General features: G+C 34.6%; 2 protein-coding genes and 2 long non-coding RNA genes across 5 annotated transcripts; 2 read left to right on the forward strand and 2 right to left on the reverse strand.

The window, feature by feature from the left end:
- LOC18785146 (peptidyl-prolyl cis-trans isomerase FKBP42) lies at positions 3,405–7,369 on the forward strand. The gene is made up of 6 exons (XM_007220342.2): positions 3,405–3,817; positions 5,115–5,204; positions 5,451–5,635; positions 5,754–5,876; positions 5,993–6,145; positions 6,764–7,369. The coding sequence occupies exons 1-6, from the start codon at positions 3,616–3,618 to the stop codon at positions 7,088–7,090; spliced, it is 1,080 nt and encodes a 359-aa protein (XP_007220404.1). The 5' UTR covers positions 3,405–3,615; the 3' UTR covers positions 7,091–7,369.
- LOC109947469 (golgin candidate 5-like) lies at positions 8,991–11,236 on the forward strand. Its single transcript, XM_020557626.1, has 5 exons — positions 8,991–9,073; positions 9,721–9,795; positions 9,946–10,060; positions 10,323–10,728; positions 10,823–11,236. Exons 3-4 carry the CDS (start codon positions 10,051–10,053, stop codon positions 10,685–10,687), a joined length of 375 nt encoding a protein of 124 aa, XP_020413215.1. The 5' UTR covers positions 8,991–9,073; positions 9,721–9,795; positions 9,946–10,050; the 3' UTR covers positions 10,688–10,728; positions 10,823–11,236.
- On the reverse strand, positions 12,251–13,001 carry LOC109947471. The gene is made up of 3 exons (XR_002270234.1): positions 12,915–13,001; positions 12,697–12,783; positions 12,251–12,525 (listed from the first exon to the last, which is right to left on the reverse strand). It is a non-coding gene; the product is annotated as an uncharacterized LOC109947471 (long non-coding RNA).
- On the reverse strand, positions 12,999–14,914 carry LOC109947470. Of its 2 annotated transcripts, none has more exons than XR_002270233.1 (6): positions 14,799–14,914; positions 14,074–14,148; positions 13,809–13,923; positions 13,565–13,626; positions 13,274–13,472; positions 12,999–13,019 (listed from the first exon to the last, which is right to left on the reverse strand). It is a non-coding gene; the product is annotated as an uncharacterized LOC109947470 (long non-coding RNA). The 2 variants fall into 2 exon arrangements; XR_002270232.1 differs by having other exon boundaries at positions 14,074–14,184.

Here is a 17,972-nt window from a genome sequence, read left to right on the forward strand (position 1 = left end):
ACAATGACTGGGGCTTTTCTCTTCTCCATACACCGATTCATCATTCCTCATTATTTTTATGTTAGTAACTGACAAATCCCTGTATTCACAACTCATCATAGCTATGTGGGGATGTCAGTTATATAGGCTCTGTATAATGTGTACAGGTGAAAGAGAAGAATGTTGTTTTCCCCTCTGCTTAGGAGCGAAGCAGATTTTTAAATGACCATATATTATGATGCACTGTGATTATTTTATTGAAACTCATGTGATTTTTGGAAAGAGACGTCTCAACATAGGCTAGTGACAATTATATTCTTTGTAGGTCAAGGCAATGCTTTGAAAGGCAAGGCGTTGATGCGATGCATTTTAGTCGCGTTGATGTAAGGCATTTTAGTCGCGTTATGCGAGGCGTAAGTCTTTTGAACATTAACTTATTTTAATAAGAAAATTTTATGAATAATACTATACCCATATGTGCTCTTTGGTGTATACAAACATACTTTGTTGGCAATATACAACTTAAACGTTCATATCTCGCGGTTTGTACAACCCACTTGCTTCCACTTTCTGACATAAATGCATATCCAATGTCTATTCGGACAGTTTTTATCCATCACTTCATTATGAGTGACGAGGGAATTTCCATAACATGCTCCCACTTCATCACATAAAACAAATGGCAACATAGGATGCCTTCGCTTTCATATTTTTGACAGTTGCACTCTATGTGAACATCTTTCTCGCCAAGGTACACATAACTCTAATTATTTTGCGGTTCACCGTATTTCACTAAAATATACAACTGTCCTCCGAAATTATAGATTATTTTGTCATGAATGAGTACTGACGAAGCATTGATCTCGTTACATACCAACGAAAAGAACCTATGTGTGTAAATTTGGGACACATGTTGTTCAAGACTTTCAGTATTGTTGTAAGCACTTTCATTGACTGTTTTCGGTGGTATGCATTCAAACAACTTAACTCATTTCCTCAAGTAATCTTTCACAAACTTGTTCATACACTCTACACATTTAGAAGTACACATACCACCGAAAAACTTGGGTCTAAGGCGTGATTTCGCCCACGCATCTCGTTTTGCATACATCATTTGCAGCCATCCTTTTGTTTGTGTAGTAACTCTGTCCTTCAAAAACTCCTTTTTTTTTTCAAACTCATTGACTGTAATTGGTTCCCAAAGATATACTTGAAATGATCGTACCAATTCTTTATCCTTTAAGTTATTATGTGCATTCCTTGCCACGTGTCATGAGTACAACTTATGATTGCACATGAGCAACACATACTCAATTTGTTTATGTTTATCGCCTCATCCCCATCCATCAGTATTGATGCAGGCTTCTTGCCTTTCATAGAGGATATGAATGTCTCCAATAACTACTTTTATGTTCCAAAGGTCTCGTTAAGCAATAGGGCACAACCAACACTCTCCAGGTTGTTGTTTGAACCAACAAATAACACTATAGGCTTGTCATACATATTGGTTTTGTATGTGCTGTCGAATATGAGGACGTCTCCAGAGGCAAAATAATCCAAAAGTGAAGTAGAGTCTCTCCAAAAACAAGTTAGCAAGCCTATTCTCCTTATCTACACTGAACTTACGAAAAAAAATCAAGATTCACTAACGCTTTCGCTTTCATGTAGGCGAGTCTAGCTTCAGTGTCGTCGTCTAACAATATTTCCCTACGTGATGCATCCAACTTCTTCCTTAAGAATCCAAGTCCTCAGCTCATACATTGATGGAGGCTTAAATTCTACACCATATGCGGCAATCCCTTCCACCATAGATAGCCAAAATGCATCATTTACAATATTAAATGGGAGTGCTCTAGAGAAGAAAAAAACTACCAATCTTTCGACAAACTTCCTTTCTTTCTTCTTGTTTGTATGCTGAATTTAATGTATTTTGCCAAGCTTCTAAATCTATCCGTTGGTCATTTTGATTTAGGTTATACTCTAAGAGCCTCATCAACTGCAACATTTCTAGTACCGGGGATTCCATACTCTTTATCCAATGAAGTTTCCATACTCTGAGCCCCTCCTCGTGGACCATCCCCAATCTCTCTAAGCATTTCTTTTTTCTTTCTTTTTTCAAGCTGAAATTTTTTCAAAGTGGCAGCACACTCTTTTTTCACATGCTCAGGAACTTTTTTACATGGTTGCATACCATGATGAGTTTGACCCAAATGATGCTTAAGTCTAGAAATTTCTCCACTGCATCTTTGATCACAAAATGTGCATCTCAAGTTTTTTTTTTCCCCCTCTATTTCTTTTGCATACTTCCACACAGGATCTTTTCGATTCATAGCTATAAAACAACACCATTAATATTTCTAAGATACAAGTATGATGCATGTACGTCAAATTTCTACTATTTCATATAAATGAATAAAATAACTAATATATTGAAAAAAAATTATAAGAAACCTCAAATTACAGTTGTGAAGAATTAGAGAGAAAAATAAAATGGCTTACTTGCAGTCGAAAGATGAAGAGAATTTTTGAAATTGATGGAGATTATCTGAGAAGGGTAGAAATTAGGGTTGTACTATACAATATATATATATATATATATACTAGCTCCTTGGCACATGCTCACGCAAGTGCCAATTGATTTTTTTAATTTATTATTATTATTTTTTAGTATTAAGAAAAGAGAACATGGGTAGTTATTATCTGATTTCGTTTTTAATTTTAATTTTTTAAATATAAAAATGTGAATTTACCATATTATCCTTATTTAATTAATAATTTCAATTCTTAATATTTGAATTAACCAATCGTATTTTCTGGTACTTTGAATGTTTCAGCATTCTCTACCTTTTGTTTTATATATACTAGCCTCTTTGCAGGTGCTTCTGCACCAGTGAAAGGCTTTTTTTTTTTAAAAAAAACAAATTTTATTTTAGAATTAAAAAAGATAATGGGTAGTTGTGTTCCGTAAAAATATGATCCATTATCTGATTTTTCTTTTAATTTTAATTTTTTTAATATGAAAAAGTGTGAATTTACCATATTATCTGCATTTAATTAATAATTTTATTTCTTAATGTTTGCATAAACTAAGGGTATTTTCTGATATTTTGAATGTTTTACCATTCTCTATCTTTTGTTTTATATATATAGATAAGTCCATGTGTTAATATATTAATTTAGAGAGAGAAAAAAAAAAGGTAAGTAGAATAAAGCTACAGCCGGTTTTAGAAAAGGCAATAAAGATATTAATTCTTCTTGCCTTACGTTTATTACAATAAAGGTAAGGACAAAAAAAAAAACAGAAACTTGCCTTTTTTTAAATCAAAACACTCCAAGTGAAACGACATCGTTTCATTTAGATTTTTTTTTTAAACGCTGCAATCGAAACGACGTCGTTTCATTACAAGAAACCTAAAAAGGAAACACGCGAGTCGTCTTCCTCGCAGAGTCGCAGCCAATTTGCATACTCGCAAAATTTCTTCAGGTTCAGAAGTGTCCAGATCTGGCACGCCTCGCTCCGCCTGGCCACGCCTTGCGACACCTCCTTACGCCTTCCCCGCGCTAAACGTGCAACTCGTGAAACAGCCGACCGCCTCTGGCGATTTCCTGCCGCCTCGCTCCGACGCGCGCGAAGGCATGTCTTTAAAAACACTGGGTCAAGATGGTGAAAGTGAAATAGTAACTGAAGATGCTACATTTGTTCATGGGGAACCTCCTCAAGATGCTAATGGCCTCCCAAAAGTTGATTCTAAGGTGGAAGTCCTTCATGAGAAAGTCACGAAGCAAATCATTAAGGAAGGTCATGGTCCAATACCATCCAAATATTCAACATGCTTCTGTAAGTGTCAAATGGTTGCTTATTCTTGTACTTCTGCCACGATAACGTTTAAATACTAGTAGATATTGTTTCCTTTTTGGTTTTTCTGTGTACATTAGTTGAAAACCCAGGAATTCTTTTGTGCACATGTAATTTCTTAGCATTACTTACCGTTGCATTCTTGGGCTTTGTGATATGATCTGATATAAAGCATTTTAGGTGTCTTTTGTTTGGCATAAAACATACAGTTTTAGATGGATCCGATTTCTTGTTGGAAATTTGATGTTGTCACATAAACTAGGGTTCTATAGGGTTTTGGGAGAGTGTAACGGGAAGGGTGTGATCAATTAAGTTGAGGATCCCAATTTGGCATGCAAGGCTTCAAAATCTTTGCACTCACTACTCTAGAATACTCACTTGTGCATATTAGTTTAACAATAGTTGATGTATGAGGAGATCATATCGCATGAATAGAGTAAATATGTGTTTATGTAGAAAAGAAATAAATCAATTCTCCAGTATTTTGGTCTAGAAATCAGCCTTGTATCAAGTTAACAGACAAGAATTAATATTGAATTAAGCCAGTCTGCAAGCCGTAAGTAGCCATCACTACCGGCATACTTTCCCGCAAGCTGGAGACTACATATCATTGGTTGAATGTTTTGTTTACACAGTAGTCAGTATGAAGATAACTTTATTTCACACTCTGTTGATTGCTTTTCATTTCAGGAAAGAGAAAGGGCCAAACAATAAAACTTTCATTTTTTTTAACGTATGCCTCATCAACTTTGACTTGTTTCAATATGATTTCAGTTACATTTTTTATATACATCCTCCAATGCAATTTCAACTACTAGTTACCTGCGCAAGTATTTGTTAGTATAGGCAGTATGGCATATGAATGAGCTTGAGACTTGCAAACAGACACACATGACATTCAAGTAGACAGAGGTTTCTGTACACTTAAACAACACAGTTTGTTATAATACAATTTCTGTAATAGTATTCTATCATTCCAGGAAAGAAAGAAAAAACAGAAAAACAAAACTTTCATTTTTTTAACGTATGCCTCAACAACTTGGACTCGTTTCTATATGATTTCAGTTACATTTTTCTACACATCCTCCAATGCAACTTCATCTAATAGTTACCTACTTGTTAAGGTAAAATGCATCATCAAATTTTTTAATTTTTTAATTTTTGCTTGGATAACCCCATAGAATTACTTTTTTGTACACATCCTTCTCATAGATGGTTTACGTATAACTTTAGTTAGTCAGGTTCCTTCAATCGCTGAGTGACTGCATATATGTGACAGTGCACTACAGGGCATGGACTCAAAGCACACGGCATAAGTTTGAAGACACATGGGATGAACAACGACCACTTGAAATGATTTTAGGAAAAGGTATTTGCCTTGCTGAGTCATCAGTTTCTTTAAATATATACAAAATATATGCAAATGGATTCTGACACCTTCCTTGTTCAACCCGTGGTTAGTTTTTCGATTTGTTATTTGCATTTATTCTCTCTAATTACTCAGATCATTTGTGTTCATAAAAAATTCAAACTTCCTATAGTAGTATTTATTTAGACAAGTGACGAAAATAAATGCATTGGGCTTCTCATGAGAGATATTTTGTTTCTACAACAGAGAAAAAAGAAATGACTGGCTTGGCTATTGGTGTCTCCAACATGAAATCTGGAGAGCGTGCCCTTTTACATGTAGGCTGGGAGTTAGGGTATGGGAAAGAAGGAAGCTTTTCTTTTCCGAATGTTCCACCCTTGGCAGATATATCATATGAAGTTGAGCTTATTGGGTTTGATGAAACCAAAGAAGTAAGTTGCTTCCAAAAGTCTCTTCGCAAGTAGTTATCATGGAAGTTTCAAAATATCTCTGTGAGTGCTTTGCTTCAGTAATATGCTAACATATATCTGTGGACTCTGCCTTTCATAGGGGAAAGCTCGTGGTGACATGACTGTGGAGGAGAGGATTGGAGCAGCAGATAGAAGAAAGATGGATGGAAATGCTTTATTTAAAGAAGAAAAACTAGAGGAGGCTATGCAACAGTATGAAATGGTTATGCACTTCTAATTCTTAGATATTATATTTATGGTTCTAGATGAGCTTCTGAGTTGTACAGTCTCTTTATTTAGATTTCCTTTTTGACAAGATTCTGGTGGGGTTTCTGTTAGGCCATTGCATATATGGGTGACGACTTCATGTTCCAGTTGTTTGGGAAGTACAGGGACATGGCTTTGGCTGTTAAAAATCCATGCCACCTTAACATTGCAGCGTCTCTTATAAAGCTCAAGCGGTATGAAGAAGCCATTGGACAATGCAGTATTGTAAGTATATGCTCAAACAAGAAAATCATATTTCATGTCATGTGCCCAGAAATTGTACTATTCATCCTTAGATACTTAAAGTTGGATTATAGTAGGCTTAATTGGGAAGTGAAATAGCATACTGCATCAACAAAATTTGGATTCTTTCCTTAGCTTTGACCTATTATTTCGGATTGTTGTCGAAAACGGAAATGCTCTTTAGTTACCAATACAAACTTTGAAGGCTCACTGGCACCATTCTTCAATCAAAAATCAAAAATTAAAAGTCCTTGCTTAAAATACTATACTATACTCTTATGATATCTGTAGTATGTGCCCATGCGCCATCCTGTTGTTTCAAATTATATGACTCTTATAACTTGAATTTGTAAATGCACTGATGTCTAATAATAGATTTTTATGCATTGTATGAAGGTAGTGATACTTCAATACCCGTCCATATAATATCAAAAATGAACCGTGATTAGCACTCCAAAAAAGTTATCATGCACTTCCACCATGTGCAATTTGTCTCTTTTGTTTTTACAAGAGAGGAGTGCAAAATGACTCTTTTTGGAGTGCCAATAACAGCTCCCTATCAAAATTCTGTCTTAACTGTAATTGAACAATCGCTCACAGGTTCTGGCGGAGGATGAAAACAATGTCAAAGCATTATTTAGGCGAGGAAAAGCCAGAGCAGAGCTTGGGCAGACAGATGCTGCCCGGGAAGACTTTTTAAAGGCACGTAAATTTGCACCTGAAGACAAAGCTATTGCAAGGGAGTTGCGTCTGCTTGCTGAGCATGACAAGGCTGTTTATCAGAAACAAAAAGAGATCTACAAGGGACTTTTCGGACCAACCCCGGAACCTAAACCCAAGCGAAATAATTGGTTGATCGTCATTTGGCACTGGCTATTGTCATTATTCTACAGTGTCTTCAGGCGTGAAAGGCATAAAGCTGATTAGTCAAAGCTCTTGAAGTCTTGAGTTGTACGATAAATGAAGAAATTTATGTATGAAGTCTATTATAATAAACAAGACTATAAATTTCATTTGTGGAGGGAGTTTCAGGCCTTTTGAGTTAAATCTAGATGAAAACAGTTAGCCTGGAAGATACAAAGTGACTGTTCTGAACTGTTCAACAAAAGCATGTTTATCTCATTTTCCCTTCGTTTGCTGAAAGTTTCAGTTGTGAATTTTTCGTCACTGCCATAATCTTTCAGATTGTTCGTGTGGAACGAGTCAGATTGCTTTCAGTAATGCTTCTTGTTTCTTTAGTTTACCTTTTGCTGGACAGTTCTTGTTTCTCAGTTACGAGTCTATTTGAAAGGAGTTTTTTTTTTGGGTTTTTTGGTCATAGTTTGAATGGAGTATTTGAAAGTAAAGGATTTGGATTTTGACAATATTACCGAACTAGTTTCAGAAAAACTATGAAATAATTATAATAAGTAATAAATAAATAAAAACACTGCATGGAATGTATTTGAAATTAACTATTGGATTTAGGTTTGAAATTATTCATTCCAAATGGACCCCATCTTACGACTTTCTTGAGCATATTTGCGAATTTTGGTCCTAAATTCTGGAAATGGAATAGAAAATGTTAGCCATTCAATATTCATGAAAAGATCATTTGCCCTCTCTGAATTTCTAATTTTCTATGTCCTCTCAGAAGGAGACAGGCACTGAAATTGTGAAAAGCATTGCTGTAACTTTTTTTTTAATAATACAAAAGATATTCTATTTAATCTAATCTAAATTTCAGAGAGGAGATTTAAACCCAGTACAAAATGAATATCACATCCCTCAAACCAACTTGACTAAACCATTTCTGTTGTAACGATTATTCTTTGTACATACATTAGAGGTGAATTTTCCTGTCATCAGTCACCAGTATAAAAATAAAATAAAATAAAAAACCATCCCAGAAGTAAACAACATATCTAATACATATTACAAATATAAAATCCGGGTTTGGTTTAGAATTTTACATAAAGCAAGAAACCCAAATATTTTTTTTATCTTTTTTTACCAAGGAGGGTTGGGCATGGACATCCAAGCACAGTAAGCACAGACAATCCTTTGAGAGATGTAAACATACACAGCAAATGATAAGCTCATCAACATCAAGTCCTTCCAGTCACCCTTTTGCTTTGGACTTAAATTCTCCTTCAAGTTCTTCCCCAGCCTCTCAAAACCAACAAAAAGCCCCAGCAACAACGACTGCTTATCTCCTTGCTTCTGATCTTTCTCTACGGGCTCACGGCCTTGGCAAGATAGAAGAATGGAATCTGTTCTTGGGCTGCTTCTGCTTTTGGGTTCAATTTGAAGGGAACTATTTTTTATTTGGAAAGAATGGCAAATTGAAAGAGCAGATGGACATGGAAGAAAGATCAAATTTTGGGTAATTAAGAAGGGTTGTTGGGAGGTGGAGTTGAACAAGATTGGTTTCTCCATGGATGCTTGTGTGGGGAAGTGTCTGGTGTTTGACCGTGGAAAAGAAGGAAAAGAAGGAAAAGAAGAAAATAAATCATTCTCAGTGGCCAATGTATAAGAAAATATCTTTTTGTTTTTCCCTATTACATGTGAGAAAATATCTTTTGTGGGCATGTACAACTTTTTGTTTTTTGTAGGTTAGCATGTACTTAGTTACCCCAAAAAAAACAGGGAAATAGCTTAAAATGCCACTTTTTTTATAATTTTAACTAAAAATACCATTCCTTCCCAATTTTTTTACAACTACCACCTATAAATACATTTTTATTGTGGAATGATTGTACCCATTTCAGTTTTTCAGAAATTGGGTTCTCTCTCAACTCTCTTGGCTCTATCTCTCTCTTCAGCCCTTCTCTCTCCCTCGTGTAACTCTCTCTCTCTCCGACGCAATCGTCTTTCTCCCTCAACGGTGGCTATTCATCCAAGCTTAACTCCACGATTCACATCCACGAGGTACTGTTCATCTTCCTTGTCTTTGAAATTTGGGGTTTTTGTGAATTTAGTTTATGGTGTATGGATTTGTAAGAAATTGATTTAGGGGTTTCTTCGAAATTGGTTTTGGGTCTCAATTCTTTGTGCCCAAGTACTAATTAATACCAGTCATGGAGAATTGTCACTGAATGAAGCATCCGTGGAGAATTGTTGGATGAAAATATCTTTGCTATATTCATGCTACTTCCTCTTGCGGGTGGTTTATGTTGAGTTAATATTTAAATTTTAAAATGCATTCTTTTTTCAATTTTGATTCCAACGTTTTCTTCAAAATTGTTTGTGTGTAAATGCAAAATAAAGGCATAGATTCTAATTGGACTATTCATTTTGCCCAAAAGCATTCCTGATGCTTGATCTTTGTCAGTGTAACAATCATGTTATGGAATTATAAGTTTGCACATACAATTTGATGGTTGTCTAATTATATGTTTCATGTTTTGGAAAATTTCTGGTATTTCTTGAAACCAACCATGGTTGACTAGTTCACATTCTCATTATCAATTTTTTTTTCTTTCCCAATTTGCTTTATCCGCCATATAGTATTGTGATTTTAATAATTATTTTTCTTATAGATGTTCACATATTAACTGGTGAAAATAATTGAACAGAGAAAATCCAATGATGCAGAAGTCGAGTCACTGCGAGAGGAATACCATCAAAGGGTTGCAACACTTGAAAGGAAGGTAGGTCTTCTCATAAAGTCTTGTTTATAATCGTGCTTGGATTGATCTAGGTGTTATATGTGCCCCTTATGTTTTTGATGAAATTGGTACTTGCCTATTTTTAATTCAGCTCCTGATAATTGGAGGGGCTATGCCAACTTATGATTGCAGGTGTATGCTCTTACAAAGGAAAGGGACACGCTTCGGCGGGAGCAGAATAAGAAAAGTGATGCAGCTGCTCTTCTGAAGGAAAAGGATGAAATAATAAATCAAGTTATGGCTGAAGGTCTCTTTCTGTCCCTGTCTATCTCTGTTTCTCTTGAGAAGCTCAATATGTTCTACATATTTTGTGCCTCATAGTGAATTTCCGTTACTTGTAAATCATGATTTCCTTAGCGTATTTAATTGCATTGTGTTTCTCGTTTCGGGTAGAACAGAGTTTTCAATGATAGGATTTATTTGGAAAAAAGGAATTCTGGTAGTTATGCTGTGTTCTCTATTTTTGCATGAAAGTTGAAAGTAAGATGTCCCCTCTATATGTGTGACAGCTTCAGGATTATGGCCTTCGTCTACTGAAAGGAAATTGCTATTTGATCCTGTTATATCTTTTATGGGACAAATAAATGAGGGAAGTAGTGTTGATTCATCACAGAAAGTTGAGTCTTCAGAGCATCCGCCAAAGGTTGACAAATCATCAGGGGAATCTGAATCTCCACAAAAACTCTCTACTGTTGAGGCAAAGGAAGGGGTCAAAACAGAAACTTTACAACACTCTTCAACTGAACAGATGGCTGATAAGGAGGAAACTGAAGTTGTCAAGGAAGAAACAGATGATAAGCATGATGCGACGGTGGAGGAAACAGAGACTGTGGTAGCAGAGCCTGAAAAATCTGAATCTGAATCTGAAAAATAGAAAATCTATATGTTGGGGGTTTTCTGGCTAGCTAAAAATCTGTGAGAAATGATGAATCCATCTGATTGCAGCCTATTTAATGTTTAATACCTTCATTAAAAAAAGGTTGTTGACAGTGCTTTGACTATTTTGCAGATTATAATGGCAAAACCAGCAGGTGGCCCTAGTGAGAGAGATCAGCATGCAGGGATGGATGAGGACTAATTTTCTGTGTATGACAATTGACTATCTTTGCTTGTATTGCTCTATGTTAGAGATCTTTTGTTCCATTTTAGTAACAATTTTGTTTATGAGAAAAAGAAACATATTGCAGTTCATGCTTTGTAAATGCCATCTTCTGTTATGATGGACACGTGGTATGCTCTTGTTGGGTAGGTTTTGGATTGAAACCATGGTCGAGTGCTTGAGCCATGTTTAGTGTGAAGCTTGAATGGATTTTCTTTTCTGTTGTATTTGGCCCTTGTCTTTTCAAGCATGCCAAAAATCATCCTAGTTTTGTAATATGTGGTTTGTGTCCAATTAATTTACTGTGGACCTTGCATTTTTGTACCCAATATTTGATAGCTGCCTTCTTTTGAACGAAGATTCATTGAGGGAGAGAATTACTTTCCTTTTGAATATGAATCGATGTGCAACTCCAACTATCATTTCAAAGGTCAACATCAATTCATGCTAATATAAGGATGGATAACAATTGTCGTGTCCATGAGATTCGAATTCAGGATTACTTTTCAACGAAGTGGAGACTCTGTTATTAGACCAAATGGCCATTGACATACGATATAATAGCAATATTAGGCCAATACATGTACACTATAGAGGCAATATTAAAGCAATATAACCACAATACGATAGCAATAATATTACAATATCACCTATAAAAATATAATTATTGTCCACTTATTGCTGATTTTTCACATGTTCAGAAATTTTGTTCTCTCTTAGCTCACTCGGCTCTCTCTCTCTGGCACATCTCTCTCTCTCTTTGGTATCTGTCTATCGCAGCTCTCTATCTCTCTCTTTCTCTCTCTCTCTCTAGTGCAACTCTCTCTTTGCTCTCTTTCTGTAGCGCAGCTCTCTCTCTGTCTCTCTCTAGCTTCGTTCTGCCTCTTTCTCCCCTTATTCGCTCTCTGTCTCTTTATTCATACCTTCCTTTTTTTGTAAATTATTTTTTAGTTGTTATTATTTTTTAAAATAATTTCTTACAATGTCTTACGATGCAATTATGATGCACCTGACTGCCTGTTTTTGAAAGGCACGTTGTTTCTTTCTCCTCCTCGTCTTCTTTTTGAATGCAATATGGCCCAAACAGTAAACCCATTGATGAGCTGTAGTCAATATACATACACTAGAGAGGCAATATTAGGTCAATATAATGGCAATACGATAGCAACAGCATTACAATATACATGCAATACGATGGCAATATGCATACAATATTAGTACAATACACATGCAATAGGACAGCAATATTAAGTCAATCTACATACAATACACACACATCCATTACAGACTACAATTTAGACATGGAAAATAAATCGCCACCGAACCCTAACAGTACTATCCCAAGAAGCAAAAATTATTTCTTTCATAAAACTTGACAATTCAATTGTTATTACATAGTCAACCAATCTTTGCTCTATTACATACATACTTCCCACCTATAATTATAAATAATGGAGAGCTCACAAATTCTACTAATTTGATCTTAACTTCATCAATTTGTTCTTCGTTGTATGAGTTAGCTCTCCCTTCTTGCACATTTTCCAAGTTGTTCTGTTCTCCTCCCGTGTAGCAATATCAGCAACAACAGGTTATCTACATATCTGAAATCATAACTGCACATGATTCTCAATTAGCAAAGAGGAAAACCATTTTCTTTTATAACTTCAGTTTTGAAATATATAACAAAATGCAAATATCTTTGCTTCTGAAAAGGAGCAAAAGTTTGTCAACCAATTCATAGTAAAAACGAAGAAACTAGTGAACATAACCAGAAAAATGCTAACCTGCAAAACCAACTCCAATACTTTAACCACATCATTAATACTTGAGATTTTCTTCTCATGGATTATGATTAGAGGATTTTCCAATTCCTATCAGCACATACACAAGTTTGAAGATAATCAGCATCAAGCAAAAAGGGACTTGAGGTGCTGCTAACTTTAACAAGCAGCCTTCTAACAGTTTCAAGACATAGTTATCGCTGAGTCAAACTAAAACTTACACATTTCTGATTGTTCTGGTTGGTGATGAAATAAGGGGATATGTAGCCCCTGTCTAGCTTCATTTCCTCAACAACCTCCAGCTTGTTGTCCAATGTTTTCCCATCCTGCAAAAATTAACATAGTGTGAAGCTTACATGTTTTGGTATCATTTGGGAATAAAAAACTAAAATAAAATTATTTGCCCTCCAATATATTTCTGTACAAATTTCATAAGACCCATACATACCTCACTTTAAAACAACAATAAAAAGAAGCTGATATCATCCAGATTTCAACCCTTGCAATATGGTAACTACACTAATATGCCTATGACAAATCTGCTGACTAGAAACAGACATAGGCAAATAAAGTCACATACCCATCAGCACAGCCACTGTCCAGGTCGTGATGAGATACAAGCCAATAGACGACCACAACCAAATTGCTCTTCAATATGCTGGTCAAGAGTTGTCTTTATCAAACGAAATCAGAGAACCACAATTTTAAAGATTCTAACATAAATGAATTACCTGAAGTTTAGTAATCAACCCTTTCTTCTCTTCTTCAAACTCTCTGATCTAGTATTCAGAGAAAAAAAATATAAGAATGCCTAGCAGTGAAAGGATTAAAGAATGACAAAATCAGACAATGAATAAACCGGCTAGCATACCTGAGCCCTTAATTTCCTAATCTGTCCTTCTTGAGCAGCCTGCTTTTTTGAAAGCTCTTCACCTGGTACAACAAAATGCAAAAATGAAGGAATTTCCATAATTATTGATATGATTGCATAAAGAAACCCTCCTCGCATCCACAATAGAACATTGGCTATGTTGAAATTCACTATGAGGCACAAAATATGTAGAACATATTGAGCTTCTCAAGAGAAACATAGACAGACAGGGACAGAAAGAGACCTTCAGCCATAACTTGATTAATTATTTCATCATTTTCCTTCAGAAGAGCAGCTGCATCACTTTTCTTATTCTGCTCCCGCCGAAGCGTGTCCATTTCCTTTGTAAGAGCATACACCTGCAATCATAAGTTGGCATAGCCCCTCCAATTATCAGGAGCTGAATTAAAAATAGGCAAGTACCAATTTCATCAAAAACATAAGGGAAACATATAACACCTAGATCAATCCAAGCACGATTATAAACAAGACTTTATGAGAAGACCTACCTTCCTTTCAAGTGTTGCAACCCTTTGATGGTATTCCTCTCGCAGTGACTCGACTTCTGCATCATTGGATTTTCTCTGTTCAATTATTTTCACCAGTTAATATGTGAACATCTATAAGAAAAATAATTATTAAAATCACAATACTATATGGCTGATAAAGCAAATTGGGAAAGAAAAAAAAATTGATAATGAGAATGTGAACTAGTCAACCATGGTTGGTTTCAAGAAATACCAGAAATTTTCCAAAACATGAAACATATAATTAGACAACCATCAAATTGTATGTGCAAACTTATAATTCCATAACATGATTGTTACACTGACAAAGATCAAGCATCAGGAATGCTTTTTGGCAAAATGAATAGTCCAATTAGAATCTATGCCTTTATTTTGCATTTACACACAAACAATTTTGAAGAAAACGTCGTTGAAATCAAAATTGAAAAAAGAATGCATTTTAAAATTTAAATATTAACTCAACATAAACCACCCGCAAGAGGAAGTAGCATGAATATAGCAAAGATATTTTCATCCAACAATTCTCCACGGATGCTTCATTCAGTGACAATTCTCCATGACTGGTATTAATTAGTACTTGGGCACAAAGAATTGAGACCCAAAACCAATTTCGAAGAAACCCCTAAATCAATTTCTTACAAATCCATACACCATAAACCAAATTCACAAAAACCCCAAATTTCAAAGACAAGGAAGATGAACAGTACCTCGTGGATGTGAATCGTGGAGTTAAGCTTGGATGAATAGCCACCGCTGAGGGAGAAAGACGATTGCGTCGGAGAGAGAGAGAGTTACACGAGGGAGAGAGAAGGGCTGAAGAGAGAGATAGAGTCAAGAGAGTTGAGAGAGAACCCAATTTCTGAAAAACTGAAATGGGTACAATCATTCCACAATAAAAATGTATTTATAGGTGATAGTTGTAAAAAAATTGGGAATGGATGGTATTTTTAGTTAAAATTATAAAAAAGGTGGCATTTTAAGCTATTTCCCAAAAAAAAAAAGGGAGCATGTATTTTTGTGGATTATTTATGCTTTCATAGTTTGAAATGCAAATATGAAGAGTATGAAACTAACAAATTTCGAAAATCCACTATAAACTGGTCATATGGTCATACATCCACAGTATATGAATCATACACCCGCAGGTGTAATCTAGTTAACGAGGGTCTTGATTGCAGATTAGTGGCCTCATTTTTGAATTTCTATGACACTTTGATAGTGCGTGTGTATGTGAGAGAAATCTACATCCCCTTCTAAACTATAGTATGTATTCAAAAAACATGGGGATGTGGTTTTCTCACTTATTTTTTCTCCACTTACACTCCTTTTTAAAAAAAAATATTTTTTAATCAATTTTGTTCTTTTTTGTTCTATCTATTTCCTATTCTACCCTTACCCTACAATTCCCTTTAATAAGAAGACATGTATAATCACTTACTAATATTATGAAAGAATAAAAATATGAGACTATTATGCATACCTTGCTCTCTGCATATCTAAGCTCATAATGAAAGTTTGGTTAGTAGCATTCTTTGATTCTTCTACCTATAAACATGTTAGCCCAAAAAATTTATTATCTATTAACTACAACAAAGATAAATAGTACTTACATACTTAGTAAAAAGACAAAGAATTTGGCGTACAAATACTTACATTCCTATCCATTTCCAAAAAAAATTTTGGTTTTATTTTATGTTAATTTTTCTTAATTTCAGTTATCAAAACCTTAAGGCTAGAATTGAAAAGAGAAAAAACAAGAAAGAACAATATTGATTAAAAAGTATTAAAAAGCGAAAGGGAGTGTAAGTGCAGAAAATGAAGTGGGAAAATCAGTTCCCAAAATATATTAATAATAATTAATAGTATGATGCGACGAGAACAAACAAAAAAAATCTCATAATCAAGGCATGTTGATTTTGAAATTCGAATAATTTTAGCACTTCAAATATTATTTTTCACACTCCTTTATCACTCACGCATGAACAATGCGTGAAGTAATTGCAAAATGATTTAAAATGTGAAAAATCATCACCCTTTTGGAATTTTGAGATCCAATTTGGTATGCCAAAGTCATTGAAATCAATCAAATTGGATTGTAATGATCGGTGGCAAGCCTCCTCAAAGGCTCATGCCTCTCTTGTTTGTTTTCCTCCTCTCTTTCTTCCTCCTCTACACTTATATGAGGTTGGCCTCTCATTGAAGTTTAGGGTTTTCCTTGTTTTTGTTTGGGTTCAGTCTGTTATGTTTTGTTATCTATGTATTCTCTTTTTTGCCTCTTAGTTTTTGCGATCTATGTTTTTTTAGCTCTGTATTAGTTTTGTATTTGATGAATTTGGGATTCAATGGTAAGAAATATTCAGTTTTTTTTTTATTCAACATAATAAATTCTCGTCCATGAAATTTGAACTCAAATTTCCTCTAAAAAAAAGTGGGAACTAAATTATGACCCAAAAAAAAAGGTGATTGACAAAAATATATATTCTTCTATGCGGATGTTTAGACATTAAAATCGTGCGGACGTCATATATTTTCTACTATCCCTCCCTACTTTTCTCTCTATTTACAATGACATCCGCATACGAGAAGAAATATATATATATATATATATATATATATATTGAATCTAAAATCTTAGTAGTTTGTGCGTTGCTTTACTTATGACTTGTGAGAATGACTGTAGAATATTATGCTATAAGCTGTTTTCAAACAACTTTCCTTAGATCTTCTTGAGGTGTAAAGATTTTGGCACTTCTTTTATAACAATATGCACTTCAAACTGAATATTTTGTAATTTTTCTGACAAGAAGAAAGGGGGAGGTCATGTAAGGAAAGGAAGAGAGAGAAAGTAAGAGGACGAGCACACTACCTTCTTGGATAACTGAGTTGAACACGTGCAATCTAATATTAGAGTTAATTAACTTAAAGTATACATAACACCTGGAAAGTGTAATTTCAAATCTAGGATATCAATACCAAAATCCATAACAATTACTTTGTTTGGTACGACGGACTGTCATGGACTCTGCTAAATCTTGGGACTGTCTTGGATTAGTTTGGATTGACCTAAGCTGGATTAAGTATTGATCTACGTTTGGTGGTTCGTCAGACTAGCAAGCTGGATTGTAAAAATAATGAAGACATGTGTTTGGTGCTATGTCGGACAAAAAATAATTATTTTAATATTTAAATTAATTAGGAATTTTGACGTAAAAATAAATTTAAAAAACAAATAAAATTATGATCTTTTTTGTCTAGCATTTTCTTCTTCTTTTCTTTCTCTCGTTCTTTTATTTAGGGAGCTGATTTTTCCAGTCCCATTTTCTCCACTTAAACTCCTTTTTGCTTTTTAATACTTTGTAATCAATTTTGTTCTTTTTTGTTTTTTCACTTTTATATTTCTTTTTCTTTATACTTAATTTTCCAATTTTTTTCCGTTTAATCGAGTAAGAAATAATTAACATGTATGTCTAGGCAAAATTACATGGTCCACTTACAAAAACTCATGCCCCACGAATAAACCTTGCAACCATTTTTTGTTTTTGTTTTTTTAAGGAAACAAATTTTAGGTGGCCACAAAGAAACATAAATGCATCTAACTACACATTTTTACATTTTCTTTTTCCATATTCGTCTCACTCTTCTCCCTCTCTTCTCCGTCATAACCATTCGGAAAAGAAATATTGAATGAAGAAATTTTTTTTATGAACTTGTGAACATGAATCGGAAAATGAAATTGAGTTTGAGACTGTGAGTTTCAAATTCACATTAATGGAGTTCTCTTTGTTTCATATGAGATCATTTCAAACCTTCATTTTGTTTGGGTACCTTCTCAGAAAATACAAAAAGCCAGGGATTGAAGAGAAAGAAAAAATAAAATAATG

The sequence above is a fragment of the Prunus persica genome, chromosome G2, assembly GCF_000346465.2.
Source record: "Prunus persica cultivar Lovell chromosome G2, Prunus_persica_NCBIv2, whole genome shotgun sequence".
Taxonomy (NCBI): domain Eukaryota; kingdom Viridiplantae; phylum Streptophyta; class Magnoliopsida; order Rosales; family Rosaceae; genus Prunus; species Prunus persica.

Excerpts from the sequence above, each read along its gene's own strand:
- LOC18785146 (XM_007220342.2), top strand. The coding sequence starts at position 3,616 with ATGTCTTTAAAAACACTGGGTCAAGATGGTGAAAGTGAAATAGTAACT. Across the intron at positions 5,205-5,450 it reads TGAAATGATTTTAGGAAAAG|AGAAAAAAGAAATGACTGGC; the intron begins GTATTTGCCTTG and ends TTTCTACAACAG. Across the intron at positions 5,636-5,753 it reads GGTTTGATGAAACCAAAGAA|GGGAAAGCTCGTGGTGACAT; the intron begins GTAAGTTGCTTC and ends TGCCTTTCATAG.